Here is a 26,628-nt window from a genome sequence, read left to right as displayed (position 1 = left end):
GAATACAAAATATAGAAAATAGTACTACATTTAAGCTGGTATTTTTTCACCACATCTATATTACATAAGTGGGATGGTCACACCTGTTCATTTCGCCAGCTGTTAGCCTCCACACAACCTTTCTTTAAAGTTCCAAGGATTGTGTCTTGGGTGCTTTACTTCAGGACACCTTTGTAGTGAGTCCTTTCTATTCTTGAGATGGCTCCTTCAGTCATCATCGTCCACATGGCACACTTCAGAAGTAGATTTGCCTCATTTGGCAAGTTTCGGATGCAGCAACACTCGAATCCCTGAAGCAAGTTACTGCGTCACTGACCCTCCATTAGCACATGCAAAATGTACTGTCACAAAGATCCAGTCTTTATCAGGTGCTTGAGAAATGCAGAAGCTACATGACATACAATGCTTCCTTTCCATTTTCCGTAAGACAAATGTTTGTAATGCATGCGCACAACAATCCTTTTCAACTTTTCTTGCTACCCTGTAAGGGGCATGCAGTAATTTAGAAGGGCACTCAATTTCTCATGGGCACATTCGTGCACTCAATGACTGCACATGATTCCAACTGCCTCTCAGGGAGATTTTGTTCTTTTTGGAATAGGTACCTATTATAGTACATTTAGCAAAAGATTTAAACCTGCACCTCTCAAAGAGACCAAGAACAATAGAAGATGACACACTAGTCTGCACTAGAAAGGGAGTGGCTGAAAGGGAATTGGGTGGGGGCTCCTCTAGAGTTTATTTTATATTGGAGCATTAACTTGGTAAGGACATTTTAACCATGTTTTGGAGTGGCACCTTCTGCTCCTCCTTACACAGATTATTCATGCCAATAACAAACCTATCTTTTGCTACTGTGAAAATCTCTTAAAATGGAATTCCACTCCACTTGTATAAGGTACGCAGATGATACACAGCTGATTTTTGGACTGCCCAAGAAATAAACCAATCTAACTTAAGTAGGAGTCTCTGGGCAACCAGATCGTGTATGTCTATGAACTATTTAAAATTAAACCCTTTGAAAACTGAAATATTTCTGACTTCTCCTAAAATCACCATGACGAACCTGAACTAGTCAGTTATTCTGGGACAACCAGCAAAATCTTCTGACTCAATTTGAAGTTTAGGAATCTGTCTTGATGGCTATCCTAGTCTTATCACTCGGGTAGCCAATGTAAGCCATCCTGACACTTTTTAGGCAAATAATCAGGAATACCACGGATAAATGCTTTAATTCAGTCAAGGATTGACTACTGTAAAGCTGTCTTATTGGCTGCACCAAAAAAAACGTATTATGCAACTACAGTTGATCCAGAATACAGCAATTAGACTACTCATATGTGAAAAAGTTTGAGTCGGTTAACTCAGTCAGAAAGAAATTACACTGGCTACCTACCAGAATTACACTGGCATGCCAGAATTTAAAACATTTACAACTGTACATAAAGGTGTTTATGCCAACACTCCTGCTATAATGGCGCACAAATGTTCTTAGTGTTGCTCTTTCAGATGTCTGTGGTCCAACAGGCAGTTTCTTTTGAAAATACCTGAAGTTATGCTTTTGGTAATCAAGAGCTCTCAGTTGCTGCTGCTAAACTGTGGACAGCCTTACTAGAACAGCTACGGAAACAATCCTCTTTTACACTTTAGAAAGTCTCTGAAGAGCACATTTTTATACAGTAGTGACTTCACAGCCACTCGTTCAACCTTAAGAGTAGCACCAAGAAACCTCTTCTGATGAATGTTGCATAATTCGATAATAAACTAAAGCAACATGTTTGAAATGCTGCACTTTTCAGATTATCCCATATTATTCCAACTGCCAACATATTTGTAAAATAGTAATGCACCATAGTAAGATCGAATTTTGGCTTGACTGACTTCACACTGCTAACGGAGCTGTCTGTCAATGTAACACTGGCTTAAACAAGAAGTGTTATGTAGGGTGATGACAGGCTGCAAATTCCCAATGTGGTACTGAAAAGCCCATAGAATTTTTAAAGTTATTATGGAGTCTCCAGCACAAAATGTTGTAGTTTGAATCAGTTACTATATATTGAAGCCCATGCACCTAGGGACAATCACCAAGGCAGCGAGTCACAAATTCTCAACCAAGTTTTACTCGTTCTACAAAGATCCTGTTGCCACCAGGATTTCAGGTGTCGGACCCGACCTGAAGTAAAACATTAGAGACACTCAGCTATTTTGCACTTCTGATATGAAAAACAGTCAACACTTTTTTAAAAATTATTTTTGTAGCAAAAGCATCAGGAAAGTAAAGCCTTGATGACCATTTTAAAATTTAAATTCCCAAACACACTTTAAGTGGGGACAGCCACTCAAATGAGAAATAACGAGCTCAAACAAAAAACTACAGATTTAGTTTCCCTACCAAACGTTTTTTGGGGTGGTGTGAAGGAAGGTAATAGGAGTAGAACACTGCAGACATTTTAGAGAATTAAAGGGGGTGTTGAGCTGCTGGTTGTAACTTGGCAATGTTCATCTCTTCTTTTAGGTTAAGAGGAAAGCTCTACCCTGAACATAAAACCATAAAAAGCTGGTCCAAGGTGTCTGGCTCAGTCTTCAGAGTCTAGCAGCAATATACTTTTTCTTTTCTTTATTAAAAAAAACAAAAACAAAAAAAAACAAAGCGACAGGTCTCATCTTTTTTGGGGCACAGGCTGTAGATTTGTGTAGCTGTATAAAAGCTTTCAAGTATCATCTGTTCCCAAATTAGAGTTCCGCATCCCATCCGGACTCCTCCAAACTCTGCTGCTTTTTACCATTAAAAAGTTTACTCTGTCCACTGGCAGTCCATTCACTATCTGTAACCTCTTGCGCTGGCACACGCTGTGGAGCCACCTGAAAATAATAATAAAAAGTGTGGTTTATAGATTAGCATGGGTGTAAAGTTTTGCACGGTTTGTTAATATACGAGTCATAGCAAGTACTGTTTCAACGTTAAAAAGTTATAAAAGCTAAAAGACGGATCCATTTTTCTTTCATGGTAAGCTTTTATTATCTATAACTATCAAACTAGATATTCATTTTTACTTTTCTATATTCATTTGGCCTCGTTCTCTAAGATACTAAATGCATTTCTCTTTGTTTACAATGCCCTCAAACTCACTGCCACTTCCGTTTTCTGTACATCACTTTTACACCTTCGAAATCTGCAACAACTAAACAAAACTGCAAAATAAACTCCTCAAACTTCGCTAAATGAAAATTATGAGCACAAAAAGGTTACAAAAATATTTGAGAAATAATAGAAAACCTGAAAACCTGGCAGGTTCTTTCTGTCTCCAGACCCTTGAGAGGGAGAGAACGGTATGTCAGTAAGAACATTAAATGGGATGATATCCTGGATTTTTGAAAATACAAGAAAAACATCAGCTGAGTCCGTCCTCTTTCGGTCACCGAACAATTACTAGCCTAATATAATTAGCTCCTACCCATATAAATCTAAAACAATTTAAGGTAAGGATGTGAACTGAAAATATCTAAAGACAAAGGGATAAACAAGCAGTTTTCTACTTCCATGAGTCTATACAAAATAGTGTGTAATTAACTATCTGAATACTATATCAAACCCGTACACATTGTAATGCCTGATTTATCTCGCCTAATCTAACCTAAGCGAAGTTGCAGATTGTAATGTGCTACATTTTCAAGACCAATACAAATGTTGTCAATTCATTATTGGTTAAATGATCACATTTTAACCAGTTTTTATCCTAAAACATTTACACCTTTCATGTGAGACGTGGGTTTCCTCACAAACTCTTCTTGCCCTCAAAGAAACAGCAAATCTTCTCTATCGACAAACTTGCTTCTTCATTTACAAATCCTTCTTCTAGAGCATGGGATGTCAGACTGGTGGGTGGGAAAACCAGAGTGCATTTCTTTCCAGTATGTAGGTGGTTCATTTTAAAACATGGGAAAAGGGTGTGATCTTCTCCATGCATGTCGTATGTGGGAATGGTACTATGGTCTACAAATCTGAGTCATTATGTGGAGTTACATGTACTTATCAGCACACCTAGACAACAATCTGCTCCTGTCTTGCAGATTCCTTACTCAATCCTCTTCACACGTTCTAGAATGTTCTTGGAAATATTTTTTAGCCATGTCCATTCACAGGTGTCATGTGATGCTGTTTAAAGTTAACAGCGGCATCTTATGTCGCAAACAGAAAAGGCATGTTGTAAGAAATTGGGTTTTTGGTTGAGGGAAGTGTTGGCCCTCCTTAAGATACAGCCATAATCCCTGTCTAGGTGAACCATAAAAAGTTACAAAATTAACCTGTGGTTAACCGTTTTGTAGCTTGGTACAAAAGTAGTCAGGCTTAACTTAAAGGCAATGTGCTAAGTATTTATGCTGCACTCAAATGGTAATAAAATGAACACCCAGTATAAGAAAAATCCCACACAACTTAGAAAAATAGATCAAGCAGCAAGGCAGGCCTCAAGTGGCAGGGCAGTCCCCTGAGGCTACAAGGCAAGCTTCAATAAGCAGGTCATCTCTGAGGTAGCAGCAAGGCAGTCATATGATGTACAATGCGGCCTCAAGCAGCAGGGCAGTCCTCTGAAGTACAAGGCCTCTGAAGAACTGAAGAGTAGGTCTGGAGATCCTACTTTTGTACCTGATGCCAGATCTGAAGTGGGAGAAGCTTCTAGAACTATTACCCCTCCCCACCCCAACATATGGAATTTAAATCTTCCCCTGCCTAGGCTCCAAGGGGACAATAGACTGGTGTCAAGTTCTTTGTGATTGTGCTGAGGCAGCTCCTTTGAAATGTAAGTGGAACAGGACCAACACCGCTCCTCCCATCCTGCTAATGCCTAATCCCCCTTTGTCTCATTGTCTTGGAGGAACATACAAAGCCATCTTCCAGCTACACCCAATACTGTGACACCAAATGGTTAGGACAAAAAATAATAATTCTAAAGTGGCATTTTCACACTTATTACTTAAAATTTGACTTTACCATTATAGAGGGTTTTAATTACAATTCATTTTTTAGGATAAACATAACATTCCTACCTGTTCCCAATCTAATGTTATCACTTAAATGTAAAAAGTAACCTAATTGTATCCTGTGGGAGGGGTAGTCTTGCAGTAGTGAAAACAAATGTAAGAGTTTTTGAAAGCAGTACATGTAAAAGTAAATGTACAACTTTGTAAATACACTGCACCCTGCCATCTGGGCTTAGGATGACATATATATTAAAAAGGAAAGATTAGGCCTGGCAAAAGGTTTATTTTGGAAGGTTGATTTGGCAGTCTGAAACTGCACACAGCTGCAATAACAGGCTTGAGACGTGTTAAACTGCTACTTAACTGGGTGGCATAGTAAGTGCTGCAGGACCACAAGCAGCATTTAAATTACAGACACAGGGTACATTGTACCATGTAACTAGGACTAGTACATTAAATTTGCCAATCAGGTGTAGGCCTAAAGTTTAAAATAGTGAACCACACAAGCACTTTAGCACTAGATAGCAGTGGTAAAGTGCACAGAGTCCTAAAGTCAACAAATGAACGAATTTCAGCAACAGGAGGTGAGTAGGCAAAATGTTTAGGGGAAGACCACCCTTAGAGCTGTCAGGTCTAACACATCAACTGCATATATGGCACCAATAGCTACATTTACGTCCTTTCTGGAAAAAATCTAAATTGAGTGCTTTTAATGGAATGATCTTAGAAGAAATGTTTTCTGCAAATGTTTTAAAAAATTCAAACCTTTAACAAATATAGCTGCTACAGGTTACATGAATAAAGATTCTTGTTCAAAAGAAAACATAACAAGCCAAAACTGTGGTCAAACAGCCTTTCACCATACTTATATCAAGGCATTTCTCTACCAAGTAAAGAGCAAAATGTAAAGTTTGTATGACCAAAGCAAGCAAAAAGTCACCGGATTGAGCAGAACACACATTACAGTAGCGGCCCCCATATCCTGAGAAGAGACCACTCTGTTAGGGAGCTTACGCTCTACCAAGAGAACATCTAAAATCTCCAACGGAAAGAGCTAACCTTTCACCTTCCAGACAACACAGCTAATGAGCTTCAGTCTGGGATAAAACTCTCCATTCAGATTCAAAAGACCAACCCATGAGATGAAGAAACAATGGAGGGGCACAACTGAAAAAAATTCGGAGAGACAAATGTCACAGGTCAGCAGCTCAGTATAGGGGAGTGAGAATCATGTGTGTATTATGGGCTCGAATTTCGGGAACAGTATCTGCAGACCATACCATACCAGACAGGCTGCCATTATCTCTGCAGCGTTACATTAGGTCATAACACTGCAATCACTATATGGCAAGTCATTAGGTCGTAAGTAAGTTTTCCTACATTTATATCGGAAATCTTTTACATAACAGGTAAATTATTTAAATAATGTTCAAATGTATTTAAACACACAAACAGATTTATCTATATGAAATTAGTTATGTTAATTAAATATAATCTAATAGTGAAAAACAATTAAAAATGCATTGTAAAACAATATGTGTAATTAATTTAAAAGTTAATTGGGAATTTCAATAAGAGGTAGGTAGTATCCATGATAATGGCCCAAGAGGCTGAAAAGAGATAAGATAGATGAAACGTTATTAACACACCTGGCCATGAAAAATTGGCACCAGAAACTTGGCGAGTGTGTCATCTTTACAAGATTATTGGCTGGAGAAGGAGTGTGTAGTTCTCAAGTATAGACAAAGAGCAGCTCCTTTACATGGAGCAACCTACAACACCAGCAATAGTCTGAATTTGCTCAGCCTACATGTCTGTTTTTAACAATAACATTAGCAGAGTGCCATCCACTGCTCTCTGCCTAAACTTGGTGTTTGACCTGGCAGCTCCTGGCATGGTTTCCCCTGTCTTATCACTTCTGACCTACTGTTTTTGATCCTGTGCTGAACTTAGTTTTTGCTGGTTTAGGACTCTGGGAACTTTACCACTGCTGTCCAGTGGTAAAGTGCAAGAGCTCCCTGTCTGAATTGCATTGGTGATTGGTTTATCCATGATTGGCATATGTGATTTACCAGTAAGTCTCCAGTACAGTGCACTGAGTGTGCCCAGGGCCTGTAAATCAAATGCTACTAGTGGGCCTGCAGTACTGATTGTGCCACCTACTCATTAAGCCTTTAACCATGGCTCAGGCCTGCCACTGCAGTGTCTGTGAGTGCATTTTTAACCTGCCATTTCAACATGACAAGGGCACCTACTTGCCAGGCCCGGACCTGCACTTTTATTAGTTACCTCTACGGTAGGCCCAAGGTAGACACATGGTCAGGGTGCAAGGTATTTAAAAGGTAGGACATGTAACAGTGTGTTTACATGCCCTAATCGAGAAATACTGCTAATTTCAGCTTTCACTATTGCAAGGCCTATCTCTCCCATAAGGTAACTTGGGGATTGCCTGGACATTTCTTTTTAGGGGAATTTCCAACTGGGAGCAGATGGAGATATGAAGTTTGGGGTTTCTGAACTCACTATTTAAAAATACATCTTTTGGTGAAGTTGGTTTTTGAATTTCAAGTTTGAAAATGCCACTTTTAGGAAGTCAGCATTTTCTGGCTTAACCATTCTGTGCCTCTGCCTGTCTGCTGAATACACGTCTGGGTCAGGATGATAGCTGGGCTGTTTGTGCATTCACTCTAGACAGTCAAACATAGGGAGCTGAGGTGTACCCTGCATTTCCTGATGGCCCATCACCAGGATGATGAGTCTTCCTGAGGTAGAGAGGTGGGAGGAGCTGTCACATGCACCTGAATAGGGCTGTGCCTGTCCTCACAAAGTGGTCTCCAACCACCTGGAATGTGTTTGGGGCCAGGGCAGGGGAAGGCAGGGTCTTGTGCACTACAAAGACTTCTCTTTGAAGTTTGCCTACTTCAAAGACAGAAATGGGTACAAGTACTGGAACTCTGATAGAACACTTCTGGACTTAGGACATTCGGACAGGAAGAAGAGCTGGATGCTGTAGGGGGTCTGCCATTCTGCCTGCTGCTTTGTTGTGCTGACCTGCTGCTTCTATCCTGGTAGTGAAGTAACTGGACTTTGCTTTCTACATTCTGCCTCTAAGGTTCTCCAAGGGCTTGAGTTGAGCTTGCCCCTGTTAAGAAGAATCAGGGCCATCAAAGACTTTATCTGCCAGTACCTGGGCTCCCTTGCTGAGAGCTGTGACTTACCAAGTGGTGCCACATCCAGTCCAGAGGTAAGCTCTGGTGATCTGAAACAGAAAATCCATGCATCGAATCCTAGCGCCGCTATAAATCGACGCATCGCTGGAAGGATCCAACACAGTGCCTGCTTCGCCACTGGGAATCAACGCATTGCTGTAACGACCTGGCACAGCACCAGCACTGCCGCTGCAGAATCGACACAATACCTGCTTCGGTGCTGTAGACCTACACAACTTGTATGGAGTTTTGACGCATCGTCCCTGGGTGCCAATTCTTTTATCAACACCGCACCACAGAAAGGAACCGAGGCTGCATGTCTGGAAACCAATGCATCACCTCCCCTGGCAGTAAGGAACTCATGTATTGCTTGTTCTTCCGGTGCCTCATCTCCCCGGTGCTTGTTCTTTGATTTTTGACACATCTAAGGTACTTTGCCTTCAACCAAATGCATCCATTGAGTTCTATGGACTAAACTTGCTTAAACTTTTAAAAGTGACACCTTGACTTGTGTATGTTGACTTGCCGTTGTTTTGGTCTTGTTTTGTTCAGATAAATATTAGCTACTTTTCCTAAACTGGCGTGGATTCCTTTTGTAGCGTGTTCACTGTGCGTGTGTGTACAAATAATTTACACATTGCCTTTGAGATAAGCCAGACTGCTTGTGCCAAGCTACCAAGGGGCTGAGAAGCAGGGGTTATCTTAGCTGTGTGACTCTTACCCTCACTAGAGTGAGGGTCGCTACTTGGACAGGGTGAAAACCAGTTCCTTGCTTCCTGTTTTGCCTAATTTATTCTGCACTCTAAGTCTGGAGGGGTATTGTTCTCTGACTTCCAGCGGTTGCTCCCTTGAGTCTAGACAAAGCTGTATCCGTATGATGAGCTCTATCTAGAGTAAAACACTAGTGGTCGGGTGTTTTGTTTTTATTTTTTCCAGGTTGGCTTGGATGATATTTTACCAATTCAAAGCTGTAATACTGTGCCTAGAGTGGTCAAAAATGTATTTCATTTTTCACTTTGGTGTGGCTGGCTCTGTGCAAATCCTGTGCTTAACGTTCTTGCTGTAAAAATGGCAAAAGGCTTTGAACTAGTGTAGCTCAGCGTGGATTGCACTGTTCTAATCCTATGCTTAAAACTCTGCTAGAAAAACAGACACTTGAGGTGAGCAAATTCAGATGGTCACTAGTGGCGTAGGGTACTCCATGTAAGGGAGAGAAACTTGGAAACTACCAGAGTTCCTGTTTTCCTGTTTTGTATAATGCATTCAGCAATATATATATATATATATATATATATATATATAAAATGTCACTTACCCAGTGTACATCTGTTCGTGGCATGAGATGCTGCAGATTCACATGCTGTGCACATCCCGCCATCTAGTGTTGGGCTCTGAGTGTTACAAGTTGTTTTTCTCCGAAGAAGTCTTTTCGTGTCACGAGATCAAGGGACTCCTCCCTTTTCGGTTCCATTGTGCATGGGCGTCGACTCCATCTTAGATTGTTTTCCCCGCAGAGGGTGAGGTAGGATTTGTGTATTATAGTAATAGTGGCCATGCAATGGAGTAAATATGTATGTACATAATGTGGTTTAAAGCAATATATTTTCAAATTTACAAATGTTCAAGATCAACTTCAAACGGCTACAGGCTCCCGGGGAGGCGGGTGGGCGCATGTGAATCTGCAGCGTCTCATGCCACGAACAGATGTACACTGGGTAAGTGACATTTTCCGTTCGATGGCATGTGTATCTGCAGATGCACATGCTGTGCATAGACTAGTAAGCAGTCTCCCCAAAAGTGGTGGTTCAGCCTGTAGGAGTTGAAGTTGTTTGAAACAAAGTTCGTAGTACTGCTTGTCCTACTGTGGCTTGTTGTGCTGTTAACACATCCACGCAGTAGTGCTTGGTAAACGTATGAGGCGTAGACCATGTGGCTGCCTTACATATTTCAGTCATTGGAATGTTTCCTAGAAAGGCCATGGTAGCACCTTTCTTTCTAGTTGAGTGTGCCTTTGGTGTTATAGGCAGTTCTCTTTTTGCTTTGAGATAACAGGTTTGAATGCATTTAACTATCCATCTGGCAATGCCTTGTTTGGATATTGGATTCCCTGTATGAGGTTTTTGGAAAGCAACAAACAATTGTTTTGTTTTTCAAATTTGTTTTGTTCTGTCAATGTCGTACATTAACGCTCTTTTGATGTCTAATGTATGTAGTGCTCTTTCAGCTACAGAATCTGGTTCTGGAAAGAACACTGGTAGTTCTACTGTTTGATTCAAGTGGAACGGTGATATGACTTTTGGTAAGAACTTAGGATTTGTTCGTAAGACTACTATATGCTTGTGTATCTGAATAAAGGGTTCTTGTATGGTAAATGCTTGTATCTCACTTACTCTTATTAGAGATGTGATGGCAATTAGAAATGCTACTTTCCATGTTAAGTATTGTATCTCACATGAGTGCATGGGTTCAAACGGTGGACCCATGAGCCGCGTTAAGACAATGTTAAGGTTCCACGAAGGAACTGGTGGCGTCCTTGGTGGGATAATTCTTTTCAGGCCCTCCAAAAAAGCCTTTATGACTGGGATCCTAAAAAGTGATGTTGAGTGCGCAATTTGCAGATAAGCTGAAATTGCGGTGAGATGTATTTTAATGGATGAAAAAGCTAGCTTTTACTTTTGTAAGTGCAGTAGGTAGCTGACGATGTCTTTAGCAGATGCGTGTAAGGGTTGTATTTGTTTATTATGGCAGTAATGAACAAATCTTTTCCACTTATTTGCATAGCAATGTCTTGTGGTTGGTTTCCTTGCTTGTTATATGACCTCCATACATTCCTGTGTGAGGTCTAGATGTCCGAATTCTAAGACTTCAGGAGCCAGATTGCTAGATTCAGTGATGCTGGATTTGGGTGTCTGATCTGTTGTTTGGTAGTTTGACATGAGGTACTACTGATAGGTCTAGTAGTGTTGTGTACCAAGGTTGCCTTGCCCAAGTTGGTGCTATTAGTATGAGTTTGAGTTTGTTTTGACTCAATTTGTTTACCAGATATGGAAGGAGTGGGAGAGGGGGAAAAGCGTATGCAAATATCCCTGACCAACTCATCCATAACGCATTGCCTTGAGACTGATCCTGTGGGTATCTGGATGCGAAGTTTTGGCATTTTGCGTTTTCTTTTGTTGCAAATACGTCTATTTGTGGTGTTCCCCATTTTTGGAAGTAAGTGTTTAGTATTTGGGGGTGAATCTCCCATTCGTGGATCTGTTGGTGATCCCGAGAGAGATTGTCTGCTAACTGATTCTGAATCCCTGGAATAAACTGCGCTATTAGGCGAATGTGGTTGTGAATCGCCCAATGCCATGTTCTCTGTGCCAGGAGACACAACTGTGTCGAGTGTGTTCCTCCCTGTTTGTTCAGATAATACATCGTTTTCATGTTGTCTGTTTTGACAAGAATGTGTTTGTGGCTTATTATAGGTTGAAATGCTTTCAACGCTAGAAATACTGCCCATAGTTCTAAGTGATTTATGTGAAACTGTCTCTGCTGAGTGTCCCATTGTCCTTGGATGCTGTGTTGGTTGAGGTGTGCTCCCCACCCTATCATGGAGGCATCTGTCGTTATTACGTATTGAGGCACTGGGTCTTGGAAAGGCCGCCCTTGGTTTAAATTTATATTGTTCCATCATTGAAGCGAGGTGTATGTTTGGCGGTCTATCAACACTAGATCTTGAAGTTGACCCTGTGCCTGTGACCATTGTGATGCTAGGCACTGTTGTAAGGGCCGCATGTGCAATCTTGCGTTTGGGACAATGGCTATGCATGAGGACATCATGCCTAGTAGTTTCATCACCATCTTCACTTGTATCTTTTGTTTTGGGTACATGGCCTGTATTAAATTGTGAAATGCTTGTACCCTTTGTGGACCTGGAGTGGCAATCCCTTTTGTTGTGTTGATTGTCGCCCCTAAGTATTGCTGTGTTTGACACGGCTGAAGGTGTGACTTGTTGTAGTTGAGTGAGAAACCTAGTTTGTGGAGGGTTTCTATGACATACTTTGTGTGTTGTGAACACCGTTCTTGCGTGTTGGTTTTGATTAACCAATCGTCTAGGTACGGGAACACATGTATTTGCTGCCTTCTGATATGAGCAGCCACTACTGCCAGGCATTTTGTAAAAACTCTTGGCGCAGTTGTTATCCCGAATGGCAGCACTTTGAATTGGTAATGTACTCCTTGGAATACAAACCTTAAGTACTTTCTGTGTGAAGGATGTATCGGTATATGGAAGTATGCATCCTTTAGGTCTAGTGTTGTCATGTAGTCTTGTTGTTTGAGCAATGGGATTACGTCCTGCAGTGTCACAATGTGAAAGTGATCTGATTTGATGTAGATATTTAATGTTCTGAGATCTAATATAGGTCTTAGAGTTTTGTCTTTTTTGGGTATGAGAAAGTACAGCGAGTAAACTCCTGTTCCTCTCTGATGAATTGGTACTAGTTCTATTGCATCCTTTTGTAACAACGCTTGGACCTCCAGTTGTAGAAGATCCATGTGTTGTTTTGACATATTGTGTGTTTTCGGTGGGACATTTGGAGGGAATTTTAGAAATTCTATGCAATAACCATGCTGGAAAATTGCTAGGACCCAAGTGTCTGTTGTTATTTCCTCCCATTGTTTGTAGAACTTGGTTAGTCTCCCCCCCACTGGTGTTATGTGTTGGGGATTTGTGACGTCTAAGTCACTGCTTGTTTTGTGGAGTTTTGGGACTTTGGAACTTCCCTCTACTTTTTGGGAATTGTCCCCCTCTATATTGTCCCCGAAAACTTCCCCGCTGATATTGGCTCTGATAAGTGGGCCTTGTTTGTGAGGTTGTGGGTTCCGTGCTTTGTCCTCGAAACCCCCTCGAAACTGTGTTTTGCGAAATGTGCCTCTGCTCTGTGGGGAGTAGAGGGCGCCCATGGCTTTGGCCGTATCAGTGTCCCTTTTAAGTTTTTCAATAGCAGTGTCCACCTCCGGCCCAAACAACTGCTGTCCGTTAAATGGCATATTCAGCACGGCTTGTTGTATTTCCGTCTTGAATCCTGATGTACGCAGCCATGCATGTATCCGTATTGTCACTGCTGTGTTTACAGTCCTTGCAGCTGTGTCTGCCGCATCCATTGCTGACCGTATCTGATTGTTCGAGATACTCTGTCCTTCTTCCACCACTTGCTGTGCTCTCTTTTGGAACTCCTTGGGCAAATGTTCTATAAAGTGTTGCATTTCGTCCCAATGAGCCCTATCATATCTGGCCAACAAAGCCTGTGAGTTGGTAATACGCCACTGGTTTGCTGCCTGTGCCGCCACTCTTTTCCCTGCCGCGTCGAACTTACGACTCTCTTTGTCTGGAGGTGGTGCATCTCCTGAAGTGTGTGAGTTCGCACTCTTGCGAGCTGCCCCTACTACCACTGAGTCTGGTGTTAACTGTTGTGTGATGTACACGGGGTCTGTTGATGGCGGTTTATATTTTTTCTCCACCCTTGGAGTAATGGCCCTTCCTTTCACAGGCTCCTCAAACACTTGTTTGGAGTGTTTTAGCATTCCAGGTAGCATGGGGAGGCTTTGGTACTGGCTGTGTGTGGACGACCGTGTATTAAATAGAAAGTCGTCTTCAATTGGCTCAGCATGCAGGCTGACATTATGAAACGCCGCTGCCCTTGACACCACCTGTGCGTAGGCTGTACTATCCTCTGGTGGTGACGGTCTAGCTGGATAACAGTCAGGACTGTTATCTGACACTGGCGCATCATAAAGATCCCACGCGTCTGGATCATCCTGACTCATCCCTGTATGAGTTGGGGATTGCATCATTGGTGGAGTGGCTACCAGTGATGGTTGTGGAGAGCGTTGTGGAGATGGTGGCGGGGTTACTTGTTTAGCCACCTTCGCCTGTGGCTGCTTGTCTTTCTCTTGGAAGGCAAGTTTTCGTTTCATTCGAATCGGAGGGAGAGTACTGATCTTCCCTGTTTCTTTTTGGATGTGGAGCCTTCTTTGTGAGTAGTCTGGCTCCATTGTCTCCAGTTCCTGTCCAAATCTATGTGTTTGCATTTGTGAGGACAGGCCTTGTTTCTCTGTGTAGGAACTTGATTTCGGTTCCGAGGCCGGATGTTTCGGTATCGAAACCTTTTCGGCTGCCTTTTTCGGTTCAGACGACACTTATTTTGCTCTTCGGCGTACTGATTTCTCGGTGCCGACTTGGTTCGGTGCCGCTCTCTCGGTTCCGAGATTGCTCTGACCCGGTGTCTCGGGGTCGAGCGTGCTCTGTGCCGGTATCTCGACCGGAGTCGGATGACTTCGACACATGCATGCCCTTTTTCGGTGCCGATGCCCGGTCACCTATTTTTCAGGTTAAGCCATGGCCTGTTGGCGGTGGCGTCCCCTGGGCTTTACTGCTCTTTACGTGAGTCTTGTGTATCGACGTCTTACTCACGGTTTTCGGCGTCTGTTCAGGATCGACCTCTTCCGAGTCCGAATCCTCGATGGAGAAGGCTTCCTCTTCTTCCTCCATGTGTTTTTGTCCTGTCGGCACTGACGCCATCTGTAGTCTTCTTGCTCTTCGGTCCCTTAAGGTCTTTCTGGACCGAAATGCTCGACAGGCCTCACAGGTATCCTCTTTGTGTTCTGGCGACAGTCACAAATTACAGACCAAATGCTGATCTGTATAAGGATACTTGTTGTGACATTCGGGGCAGAAGCGGAATGGGGTCCGTTCCATTAGCCTTGAAGACGCACGCGGTCGGGCCGACCAGGCCCCGTCGGGGAATCGAAAACCCCGAAGGGCCGCCAGAGCTCTTCAAAATTCGGTGTCGATCTGTTGTAACTAACCCGATACCGAACGCAAACAATACTGTCAAATTTTCCGAGTTTTTCACTAACTTTCCGAACCAGAGCGAGGAATGAAAAGGAACACGTCCGAACCCGATGGCGGAAAGAAAACAATCTAAGATGGAGTCGACGCCCATGCGCAATGGAGCCGAAAGGGGAGGAGTCCCTCGATCTTGTGACTCGAAAAGACTTCTTCGAAGAAAAACAACTTGTAACACTCCGAGCCCAACACTAGATGGCGGGATGTGCGCAGCATGTGCATCTGCAGCTACACATGCCATCGAACATATATATATATATATATATGGCATGAGTCACTGCAGATTCACATGCTGTGCATTATCCTGCCATCTAGTGTTGGGCTCGGAGTGTTACAAGTTGTTTTTCTTCGAAGAAGTCTTTTCGAGTCACGAAACCGAGTGACTCCTCCCTTTCGGCTACATTGCTCATGGGCGTCGACTCAATCTTAGATTGTTTTTCCCCGCAGAGGGTGAGGTAGGAGTTGTGTATATTAGTAAAAAGTGCCCATGCAATGGAGTGAGTCTGTATGTACATAATGTGTATAAAAAATAATATATATTTACAAATTTATAAATGTACAAGTTTCACCAACTTATAACGGCTACAGGCTCCCGGGGAGGCGGGAGGGCGCATGTGAATCTGCAGCGACTCATGCCACTAACAGATGTACACTGGGTAAGTGACATTTTCTGTTCGATGGCATGTGTAGCTGCAGATACACATGCTGTGCATAGACTAGTAAGCAGTTATCTTCCCAAAAGCGGTGGTCTAGCCTGTAGGAGTTGAAGTTGTTTGAAATAATGTTCTTAATACAGCCTGTCCTACTGTGGCTTGTTGTGTTGTTAACACATCTACACAGTAATGTTTTGTGAATGTATGAGGCGTAGACCATGTGGCTGCCTTACAGATTTCTGTCATAGGTATATTTCCTAGAAAGGCCATTGTGGCGCCTTTCTTCCTAGTGGAGTGCGCCTTTGGCGTAATAGGCAGATCTCTTTTTGCTTTATTATAGCAGGTCTGAATGCATTTCACTATCCATCTGGCAATGCCTTGTTTGGATACTGGATTTTCTGCATGAGGTTTTTGAAAGGATACAAACAATTGTTTTGTTTTGCGAAATAGTTTTGTTCTATCAATGTAATACATTAATGCTCTTTTGATGTCTAGCGTATGGAAGGCTCTTTCGGCTACTGAGTCTGGTTGTGGAAAAAAGACTGGGAGTTCCACTGTTTGGTTTAGGTGGAACGGTGATATAACTTTTGGTAAGAACTTTGGATTTGTCCGGAGAACCACTTTATGTTTATGTATTTGTATAAAGGGTTCTGTATAGTGAATGCTTGAATTTCACTTACCCTTCTAAGAGATGTGATAGCTATTAGGAAGGCTACTTTCCAGGTTAAGTATTGCATTTCACAAGAGTGCATGGGTTCAAATGGTGGACCCATGAGTCGTGTTAACACAATATTGAGGTTCCACGAGGGAACTGGTGGTGTTCTTGGGGGTATGATTCTCTTTAGACCCTCCATAAATGCTTTGATGACTGGGATTCAAAAGAGTGATGTTGAATGTGTAATCTGCAGATAGGCAGATATTGCTGTGAGATGTATCTTGATAGAAGAAAAAGCTAGGTTTGATTTTTGTAAGTGTAATAAATAGCTTACGATGTTTTTTGCAGAAGCGCGTAGTGGTTGGATTTGATTATGATGGCAATAATAAACAAATCTTTTCCATTTGTTTGCGTAACAATGTCTTGTAGTAGGTCTTCTAGCTTGCTTAATGACTTCCATACATTCTTGTGTAAGGTCTAGATGTCCAAACTCTAAGACTTCAGGAGCCAGATTGCTAGATTGAGCGATGCTGGATTCGGGTGTCTGATCTGTTGCTTGTGTTGAGTTAACAGATCTGGTCTGTTTGGTAGTTTGATATGAGGTACTACTGACAGGTCTAGTAGTGTTGTGTACCATGGTTGGCGAGCCCAGGTTGGTGCTATCAGTATTAGTTTGAGTCTGTTTTGACTCAATTTGTTTACAAGATAAGGAAGGAGTGGGAGAGGGGGAAAAGCGTAGGCAAATATCTCTGACCAACTCATCCATAACGCATTGCCCTTGGACTGAGGGTGTGGATACCTGGACGCGAAGTTTTGGCATTTTGCGTTTTCTTTTGTTGTAAATAGGTCTATTTCTGGTATTCCCCAGTGTCGAAAGTAAGTTTGTAGTATCTGGGGATGAATTTCCCATTCGTGTGTTTGTTGGTGATCTCGACTGAGATTGTCGGCTAACTGGTTTTGAATCCCTGGGATGTACTGTGCTATTAGGCGAATGTGATTGTGAATCGCCCAATGCCAAATCTTTTGTGCCAAGAGACACAGTTGTGATGAGTGTGTCCCTCCTTGTTTGTTTAGGTAGTACATTGTTGTCATGTTGTCTGTTTTGACAAGAATGTGTTTGTGGGCTATTAGCGGTTGAAATGCTTTCAATGCTAGAAGCACTGCTAACAGCTCTAGATGATTTATATGCAGTTGCCTTTGTTGAACGTCCCATTGTCCCTGTATACTGTGCTGTTTGAGGTGTGCTCCCCACCCTATCATGGAAGCATCTGTTGTGATCACGTATTGAGGCACTGGGTCTTGGAATGGCCGCCCTTGGTTTAAATTTATAGGATTCCACCATTGAAGCGAGTAGTGTGTTTGGCGGTCTATCAACACTAGATCTTGAAGTTGACCCTGTGCTTGTGTCCATTGTGTTGCTAGGCATTGTTGTAAGGGACGCATGTGTAGTCTTGCGTTTGGGACAATGGCCATGCATGAAGGCATCATGCCTAGGAGTTTCATTACAAACCTCACTTGATAGTGTTGGTTTGGGTGCATGTTTAGTATTACATTTTGGAAGGCTTGTACCCTTTGTGGACTTGGAGTGGCAATCCCTTTTTGTGTGTTGATTGTTGCTCCTAAGTACTGTTGTATTTGACACGGTTGTATATGTGATTTTTGGTAGTTTATAGAAAACCCTAGTTTGTGAAGGGTTTCTATGACGTATTTTGTGTGTAGAAGACACTGTTGCTGAGTGCTGGTTTTTATTAACCAATCGTCTAAGTAAGGGAATACGTGCATGTGTTGCCTCCTGATGTGAGCAGCTACTACTGCAAGGCATTTTGTGAATACTCTTGGGGCTGTTGTTATGCGAAGGGTAACACTTTGAATTGGTAATGCACGCCTTGGATTACAAACCTCAAGTATTTCCTGTGGGAAGGATGTATGGGTATGTGGAAATAAACATCCTTGAGATCTAATGTTGACATGTAGTCCTGTTGTTTGAGTAAGGGAATCACGTCTTGAAGTGTCACCATGTGAAACTGATCTGATTTGATGAAAAGATTTAGTGTTCTGAGGTCTAATATGGGTCTCAGTGTTTTGTCCTTTTTTGGAATTAGGAAATACAGGGAGTAAACACCTGTTCCTTTTTGATGGTTGGGTACTAGTTCTATTGCTTCTTTTTGTAACAATGCTTGGACTTCTAGTTGTAACAGATCTAAGTGTTGTTTGGACATGTGTGCTCTTGGAGGCACATCTGGTGGCAAATGTAGGAATTCTATGCAATAACCATGTTGGATAATGGCTAGGACCCACGCGTCCGTAGTTATGTGTTCCCAGTTGTGGTAATAATCTGTGAGTCTCCCCCCACTGGTGTTGTGTGGTGGGGGTTTGTGACGTTGAAGTCACTGTTTAGTTTGTGTGGTTTTTGGGCTCTGGAATTTCCCTCTTGTTTTAGGGAACTGTCCACCCCTATATTGTCCTCGAAAACCCCCTCTCTGATATTGGCCCTGATATGTGGGTCTGACTTGTGAGGTGGAAGGCTCTGTGGTCTGGGCCCGAAACCCCCCTCTAAAGTGCAGCTTCCTAAAAGTGCCTCTGCTCTGTGGGGAGTAGAGCGCGCCCATGGGTTTGGCCGTGTCAGTGTCTTTCTTCAGTTTGTCTATCGCTGTATCCACCTCCGGCCCAAATAGTTGTTGTTCATTGAATGGCATATTTAGCACTGCTTGCTGAATTTCGGGCTTAAATCCGGAGGTTCGTAGCCATGCGTGTCTCCGAATGGTTACCGCCGTATTTACTGTTCTGGCCGCTGTGTCCGCTGAGTCCATGGCGGACCTTATTTGGTTGTTTGAGATACTTTGGCCCTCCTCGACAACCTGTTGGGCACGTTTCTGGAACTCTTTGGGAAGGTGTTGAATGAGATGTTGCATTTCATCCCAATGTGTCCTGTCGTATCTTGCTAGAAGAGCCTGAGAATTAGCAATTCGCCATTGATTGCCTGCCTGTGCTGCCACCCTTTTGCCTGCTGCATCGAATTTCCGACTTTTTGTCGGGCGGTGGTGCGTCTCCAGAAGTTTGTGAGTTCACCCTTTTCCGGGCTGCTCCTACTACCACTGAATCTGGAGTTAACTGTTGTGTGATGTAGGTGTGATGGCTCTGCCTTTGACTGGGTCTTGAAACACCTGTTTAGCGTGTTTTAACATGCCTGGCAGCATTGGCAAGCTTTGGTATTGGCTGTGCGTAGATGACAGGGTATTGAACAAGAAGTCATCTTCTATGGGCTCTGCATGCCATTCTACATTATGAAATGTAGCTGCCCTGGAAACCACCTGCATGTAAGCAGTACTGTCTTCAGGTGGTGAAGGTCTTGCCAGGTAGCATTCAGGACTATTGTCAGAGACCGGTGCATCATACAAATCCCATGCATCCGTATCATCTTGACTCATCCCTGTGTGCATTGGTGACTGCATCATTGGGGGTGTTGCTACCGGGGACAGATGTGGTGAATGAATTGGTGATTGTTGTGGCGAAAATTGTGGTGGAGTTTTCTCTTTTGCCACTTTTGCGTTAGGCTGCATTTCCACCTCTTGGAATGCGAACTTCCGCTTCATTTTGATTGGAGGAAGAGTTCTGATTTTCCCCGTGTCCTTTTGGATATGGAGACTTCTTTGTGTATGGTCAGGCTCTCCCATACCCAGTTCTTGTTCAAATCGGTGGCCTTGTAAGTGTGTGGCTCCGAGGAAGAATGTTTGGCTATCGAAATTTTTTCGACCGTCTTTTTCGGCTCCGAAGAAACCTTTTTGACTTTCGGTGTGCTGAACTCTCGGTGCCGAGTCTATTCGGAGCCGGTATCTCGACCGGAGTCGGATGTCTTCGGCTGCTGGGAGGCCTTTTTCGGTGCCGATGTTTGGTCACTGTGTTTTCGGGTAGAGCCATGGCCTGTTGGCGGTGGCGTCCCCTGGGCCTTCATGATCTTCGAGTGAGTTTTTGCCGGGGCTGGTTTACTCACGGTTTGCTGAGTCTTCGGCTGCTCACTCTCGGACTCGTCCGAGTCCAAATGTCAAATGGAGAATGTCTCCTCTTCCTTGACGTCGGTGTGTCCGGCCGGTGTCGACGCCATCTGGAGTCTTCGAGCTCTACGATCCTGCAGTGTCTTCTTGGATCGAAATGCCCGACAGGCCTCACAAGTATCCTCTTTGTGTTCGGGGGACAAACACAGATTACAGACCAAGTGTTGGTCTGTATAAGGATACTTTGCGTGGCAGTTGGGGCAGAAGCGGAAGGGGGTCCGGTCCATGAGCATTGAAGATGGACGCGGTCGGGCCGACCAAGCCCCGCCGAGGCGTGGAAACCCCGAAGGGCTGCCGGAACCTTTCTTTCGTCGGTGTCGATGTGCTAGCACTAACCCGGTACCGAGCGCAAACAATACCGTTGAATTTTCCGATGTATAACTATCTTTTCCGGACCGAAACATGGAGCGTAGAAGAACACGTCCGAACCCGATGGCGGAAAGAAAACAATCTAAGATGGAGTCGACGCCCATGCGCAATGTAGCCGAAAGGGAGGAGACCCTCGGTCTTGTGACTCGAAAAGACTTCTTCATAGAAAAACAACTTGTAACACTCCGAGCCCAACACTAGATGGCAGGATAATGCACAGCATGTGTATCTGCAGCTACACATGCCATCGAACATATATACATACACACATTGTTTTATTAAAAAAGGAGAAAGTAATGTTAGTAAGGTGAATTTCTCACTGACAGAGTCAACGTTTTGAGCTTAAAAAAAACTACAGAAATTCATCAGTTATAGTTAGCAGCACTATCTATAACTTGTCCCCCCACCACTTACTGCTCATAACCTCACATTGAACATAACTCATGACAAGTTCAACGACATCACTTATGGCATCACTGTGTGTTAGTACGTGTTATAGTTTACACAGTGGTGGGTAACTACCATACATTTCTACCTAATTTGGTTAAGCCTGGGTCAAGGTAATGGGTGTAACTGTATACAAAACGCATGTGTTCCTAATGCACAATAGCTGTATAGAGGTGTTGAACATGTTATAAATGTCTGCATTCAAGAGTTTTGTGAGGATTCATCTAACGAGGCCAAAGTTATTAAAAAAAACAACAACAAAAATTGTCATTGGAAAAGCAGACCTAACTATAGCTGCCTAGTGGAGACTGCCAGTATGTAAAGTAAATAAATAAATATATTTAAAACTATACTTCCCTTCAATAATATACTAGGTTTCATTTACATATATGGATTATATTACTTATCCTGTAAGAATCTGTTCATGGCATGTAGCGGTGTAGGATCACATGCTCTGCATACTTCTGCCATCTAGTGTTAGGTCCGGATGTGTAGAAGTTGTTTTTCTTCGAATTCGTCAGTCATAAGGTAAAGTGACACCTCCTTTCGGTGGTACAGCGCATGGGCTTTGACTCCGTTGTTAGATTGTTTCCCGCAGTCGGATGAGATAGCCACAGGTGTCCACGGAGATGGGCAAGCGCATGTGAATCTACAGCACTACATTCCACAAACAGATGCTTACAGGGTAAGTAACAATCTGTTTGATAGCATGTGTAGCTGTAGATACACATGCTCTACACTGACTGTAGAGCAGTGCCGTCCCAAAGGTGGTGGCTAACTTGTGGGTGTTGCAGTTGACTGGAAAAGAGTACGAAGCACAGCTTGTCCAACATTTACCTGTTGCCGTGCAAAGACATCCACACAGTAATGTTTGGTAAATATGTGTGGATTTGACCATGTGGGCTGCTTTGCATATATCAATAATTGGTACGTTTCCCACACAAAGCCATTGATGTACCTATTATACGTGTTCAGTGTGCTCTAGGAGGTATGGGCAGAGATCTTTTAGCTTTAGTATAGTATGTTTGGAAACATTTAATAATCCATCTTGAGAGACCTGCTTTAGATATGTAGCGTTTTCTATATGTGGAGGTGAAAAAGTCACAAAAAGTTGTTTAGTGTCACAAAAGTCTTTAGTTCTATCAAAGTAGTACATTAATGCTTTCTTACTATCTAAGGTATGTAGAGCTCTTTCAGCAACTGAAAGAAAGCTCAAAGCTCAACCGATTGGTTCAGGTGAAAAGTGGAAACCACTTTTTGAAGAAACTTTGGGTTTCTACGAAGTACTACCCTATCCTTATGTACCTGGAAAAAAGGTTCTTCTAAGGTTAATGCCTGAAGTTCATTCAGACGTTGTGGTTAAGTGATTGCTACCAAAAAAGCTACTTTCCAGGAAAGAAACTGGATTGGACATTAATGTAAAGATTCAAATGGAGATCCCATAAGTCTGGTAAGCACAAAATTAAGATTCCATGTTGGTGCCAGAGGCACCGTGGGTAGAATCACTCTTTTAAGACCTTCCATAAATGCTTTAATAACTGGGATTTTGAATAATGTTAAATGTTGCCTATTTTGTAGATAAGGTGCTAATGCTGACACATGCAGTTGTATTTATGTATATGCTAGGCCACAAGATTGCAAGTAGAGCAAATAGCAAACAATATCTTGAATAGTTACATTAAACGGATCAATTTGTTTATTTCGACAATAAGTAACTGTTGGACTTGGCATCCTTGGTGTGGTCTCCCCTACCTTTTTGCCTTTGTTTCCCAGGTTGTTGATGTGTGCCGGAGTCTGTTTTTGCTGTTTTTGATACTCCGGGCACTTTCCCACTGCTATCCTGTGCTAAAGTGCAAGTGCTCCTATGTGAAATGTATGTATATTGGCTTTCCATGATTGGCATATTTGATTTACTAGTAAGTCCCTAGTACAGTGCACTAGAGATGCCCAGGGCCTGTAAATCAAATGCTACTAGTGGGCCTGCAGCACTGGTTGTGCTACCCACATGAGTAACCCTATAAACATGGCTCAGACCTGCCAGTGCAGTGTCTGTGTGTGTGCAGATTTTAACTGTCAATTCGACTTGGCAAGTGTACCCACTTGCCAGGACCAAACCTTCCCTTTTTATACATGTAAGGAACCCCTTTGGTAGGCCCTAGGTAGCCCCAGGGCAGGGTGTAGTGTATGTCAGAGGTAGGACATGGGCCGGTGTGTTTTTACATGTCGTAACAGTGAAATACTCCCAAATTCGTTTTTCACTGTTGCAAGGACCATCTCTCTCATAGGTTAACATGGAGGCTGCTTTTAAATAACTTAAGTGCAGTTTCCCTTTGGGAGCAGATCGAGAAGGGAGTTTGGGGTCTCTGAACTCACAATTAAAAAATATAACCTCTGGTAAAGTTGTTTTTTAGATTGTCAGTTTGAAAATGGCACTTATAGAAAGTGGACATTTTCTTGATTAGACCATTCTGTGACTGCCTGCGTGTGCATTCCCTTGTCTGGGACAGACTGACAGTTTTGCTGTTTGTGAATCTCCAGTAGACAGTGACACAAAGGGAGCTGGGGAGTAGCATGCATATCCTGATGGGTCATTTGGTCTATAGTGGAGGGAGGAGCGGACAACTACACCTGAGTGGGCTGTACCTGCCCTCACACAATGCAGTCTCCATTCCCCTGGTGTGTGTCTGGAGCCAGGCCTGGGCAAGGTAGGATCATGTGAACAACAGAGACGTTCCTTTGAAGTTTCCCAACTTCAAAGGCAGAAAGAGGTGTAAGTAGTGGTAGATTACTTCTGGACTCAAGAGGAACCTCTTCCAAGGAGAAGAGCTATAGAGCTGGAGGAGTACTGCCCCTTTTCCTGTGACTGTGCTTTGCTGGGTTGGCCTGCAGTTGATGCTTCTGCCTGAAAGAGGCCAAAAACTGGACTTTGTGGTATAGTCCAGCTTGTGAAGTGTCTCCAAGGGCTTGAACTGAGCTTGCCTCCTGTTTTGAAGTCTCAGGGCTATTAAAGACTTCCTCTGCCAGCGCCTGGACTTTCTGCTGAGACTCCTACCCTGCCAAGTGGTGCCCACTCCAATCCCTGGGCCATTGAAAGGTAAAGCTGGTGGAACCAAGGCAGAAACCCATGCACAGGAGCCATGTGGGGAAAAATTAACCACACCACCTGCAACGCAGCAGTAAAAACGATGAACCACCTGCATCGCGGCTGGGAAAATGACGCAACAACCGGTTGCGGCTGCTGAAATCGACGCAAGCCCCATGCAGCGCAGTTCCTCATCACCATGTGGCCGGATTTTGCACACATCGTCGCTGGGTGTCAAAATCGACGTGAACCTGCCTGGACCCGAGGTGCCCGTTCGGAAATCAACACAGCTCTCTTGCAGGAGAGAAAAACGACTTATCGCCTAACTGACCAGAGAAGAAACGACGGGCGGCCTCACTTGCGAGTAAGGAAATGACACATCGCAGACTTTTCTGACACATGCTTGCCTGTGCGGCTTTATTTTTGACACAAGCCAGGTACTTTGTGTAACATCAACACATCCATTGTTTTCTATGAAGTTAGACTCTTTAATTTAAACTTAAAAATATACTTGTGTATGTTGTTTTTTTGTTGTTTTTATCTTGTTTGATTTAGATAATTATTGGATATTTTTCCAAACAGGAGTGGTGACTCTTTTGTAGTGTTTCCACTGTTTACTGTGAGTTTTGGTACAAATACTTTACACATTACCTTTCAGATAAGCATGACTGCTTGTGCGAAGCTACTAATGGGGCGAGGAGGGGTTATCCTAAGTCTGTATCTCCATTACCCTAACTAGAGTGAGGGTCGCTGCTTGGCCAGAGCGCAAAATGACTGCCAACCAGAGACCCCGTTTCTAACACTATGCATGGAGGGTAGCCTCTTCACCCTGTACCTCTTGATCCCACTCCCCTTGAATGTACCTTAATGACTATACATATGCTACATTTAATGTACATAGAAACAAAATCAAAGGATAAAGTGTGAAAGCACGAAGAAAAACTCTATGAAAAGCACGGTACTACACTAAGTCCAGATGTGGAATCAGCAGAGGTAAACACGACATAGAAGTACTGAGTTATAGTCAACTGCTGGTTTTCATGCAATTCAAGTTTCACTTTGTAGGGCACTTATTTACACCTCATAGCGACACTGCTCATTACATGATACATTAGACCGGCACTTGGAGAATGTACAGTTAGGTTGTGGAAGGAAGGCGTCTCAGAATTGTGGCTTTCATCCATGCAATCTCAAAGCAGCCATAAAACTTACTATAAGCCAGCTCCTCTCCAGCTCTCTTCCGGGACTGGTCGCCTCTGGAAAATAAAGATAAGGATTATTCAGAAGCCTGACACCAAGATAATAGGCTTACTTCGTTTATCAAGGCTTGGTGCTCTACAGTACTAGTGTGTGACTGTGCAGTAGTAATAAATGTGTAAATGTGTGTTAATTAGTGCAATTTCTAACATCATCTGTACATCTAGGTATATGGTTTATACATGTCATTTTCATGTGTTTTTTAAATAAATAGCGTGTTACTGGGCCTATTTTCAACCCCAATACAAAAATGTTTAAACATACATACTTACTTACACATTTTATTTATAATTGTATTGCAGAGGAGGGGAAGAGGTAGCATGACCCACTCTGAACTTCGCCTCTCGCGAGTCACAGCCCCTTCTCGCACAGCAATGATGATGAATAGTGTTAAGTTCCAGTTCAACGCAGATATAGTTTCACAAACTTTTTTGTAGTTTTAAGCATAATAATACAGTCACCACAATGGAGGTTGCTTCTCCTGTCATTCTCCCCGCATTCTGTTCCCAAATCCCCTTGTTGCCTAGTTGCGGTCGTTCACTGTGATGTACCCAAGAATCCATTAGGTACATCACAGTTAAAGACACATCACAACAAATAGCAATTAGAATAATGTTAACCCACTACTGGTGCTAGAAGAGTGCTATACACATGCCATCTCATACATGTATGTGATGTGTTACTGTTCCAAACTGTGTGCTTAGTGCATTGAATTGAGCAGCAGTAAACTGCCCCAATAATGACCGCATAGGTGTGTGAGCGGAGTGTATGGCCACCACGGGATTTGTGCATGACTCTGGGCAGGGTCAGAACTGCAGAGACTCCCAGACTGCCAGAAGGCGAAAGCTATCGTCCTTGGTACTTTACTCTGTTAGATGCACACTTATTATTCCAATAGGCAGTTTTTTTCACATAACGCTTTGGGGGTCAGTTTTCTCTAAGCGCTAGTAACTGGCAGCGGAAGATTCAGCATAATTTAGAAAAATGAAGTCGTTCGCCAAGAATTACATGTTAGTCACAAAAAATCTA

The 26,628-nt window shown here is 43.0% G+C and overlaps 1 protein-coding gene across 1 annotated transcript in view; it reads right to left on the bottom strand.

The window, feature by feature from the left end:
- Window positions 1–2,104: 2,104 nt before the first annotated feature.
- CACUL1 (CDK2 associated cullin domain 1) overlaps window positions 2,105–26,628 on the bottom strand; it is a 378,635-nt gene continuing 354,111 nt past the window's right edge. Inside the window, exons 8-9 of the mRNA XM_069239246.1 lie at window positions 25,555–25,598; window positions 2,105–2,862 (exon numbers count right to left, since the gene is read on the bottom strand). Of these exons, the coding sequence (XP_069095347.1) occupies window positions 2,822–2,862; window positions 25,555–25,598 (85 nt within the window). The 3' untranslated portion in view covers window positions 2,105–2,821. The remainder of the gene's footprint in view (window positions 2,863–25,554; window positions 25,599–26,628) is intronic.

The sequence above is a fragment of the Pleurodeles waltl genome, chromosome 6 (genome assembly GCF_031143425.1).
Source record: "Pleurodeles waltl isolate 20211129_DDA chromosome 6, aPleWal1.hap1.20221129, whole genome shotgun sequence".
NCBI lineage: Eukaryota > Metazoa > Chordata > Amphibia > Caudata > Salamandridae > Pleurodeles > Pleurodeles waltl.
This window is presented reverse-complemented; position numbering and strand designations above follow the sequence as displayed.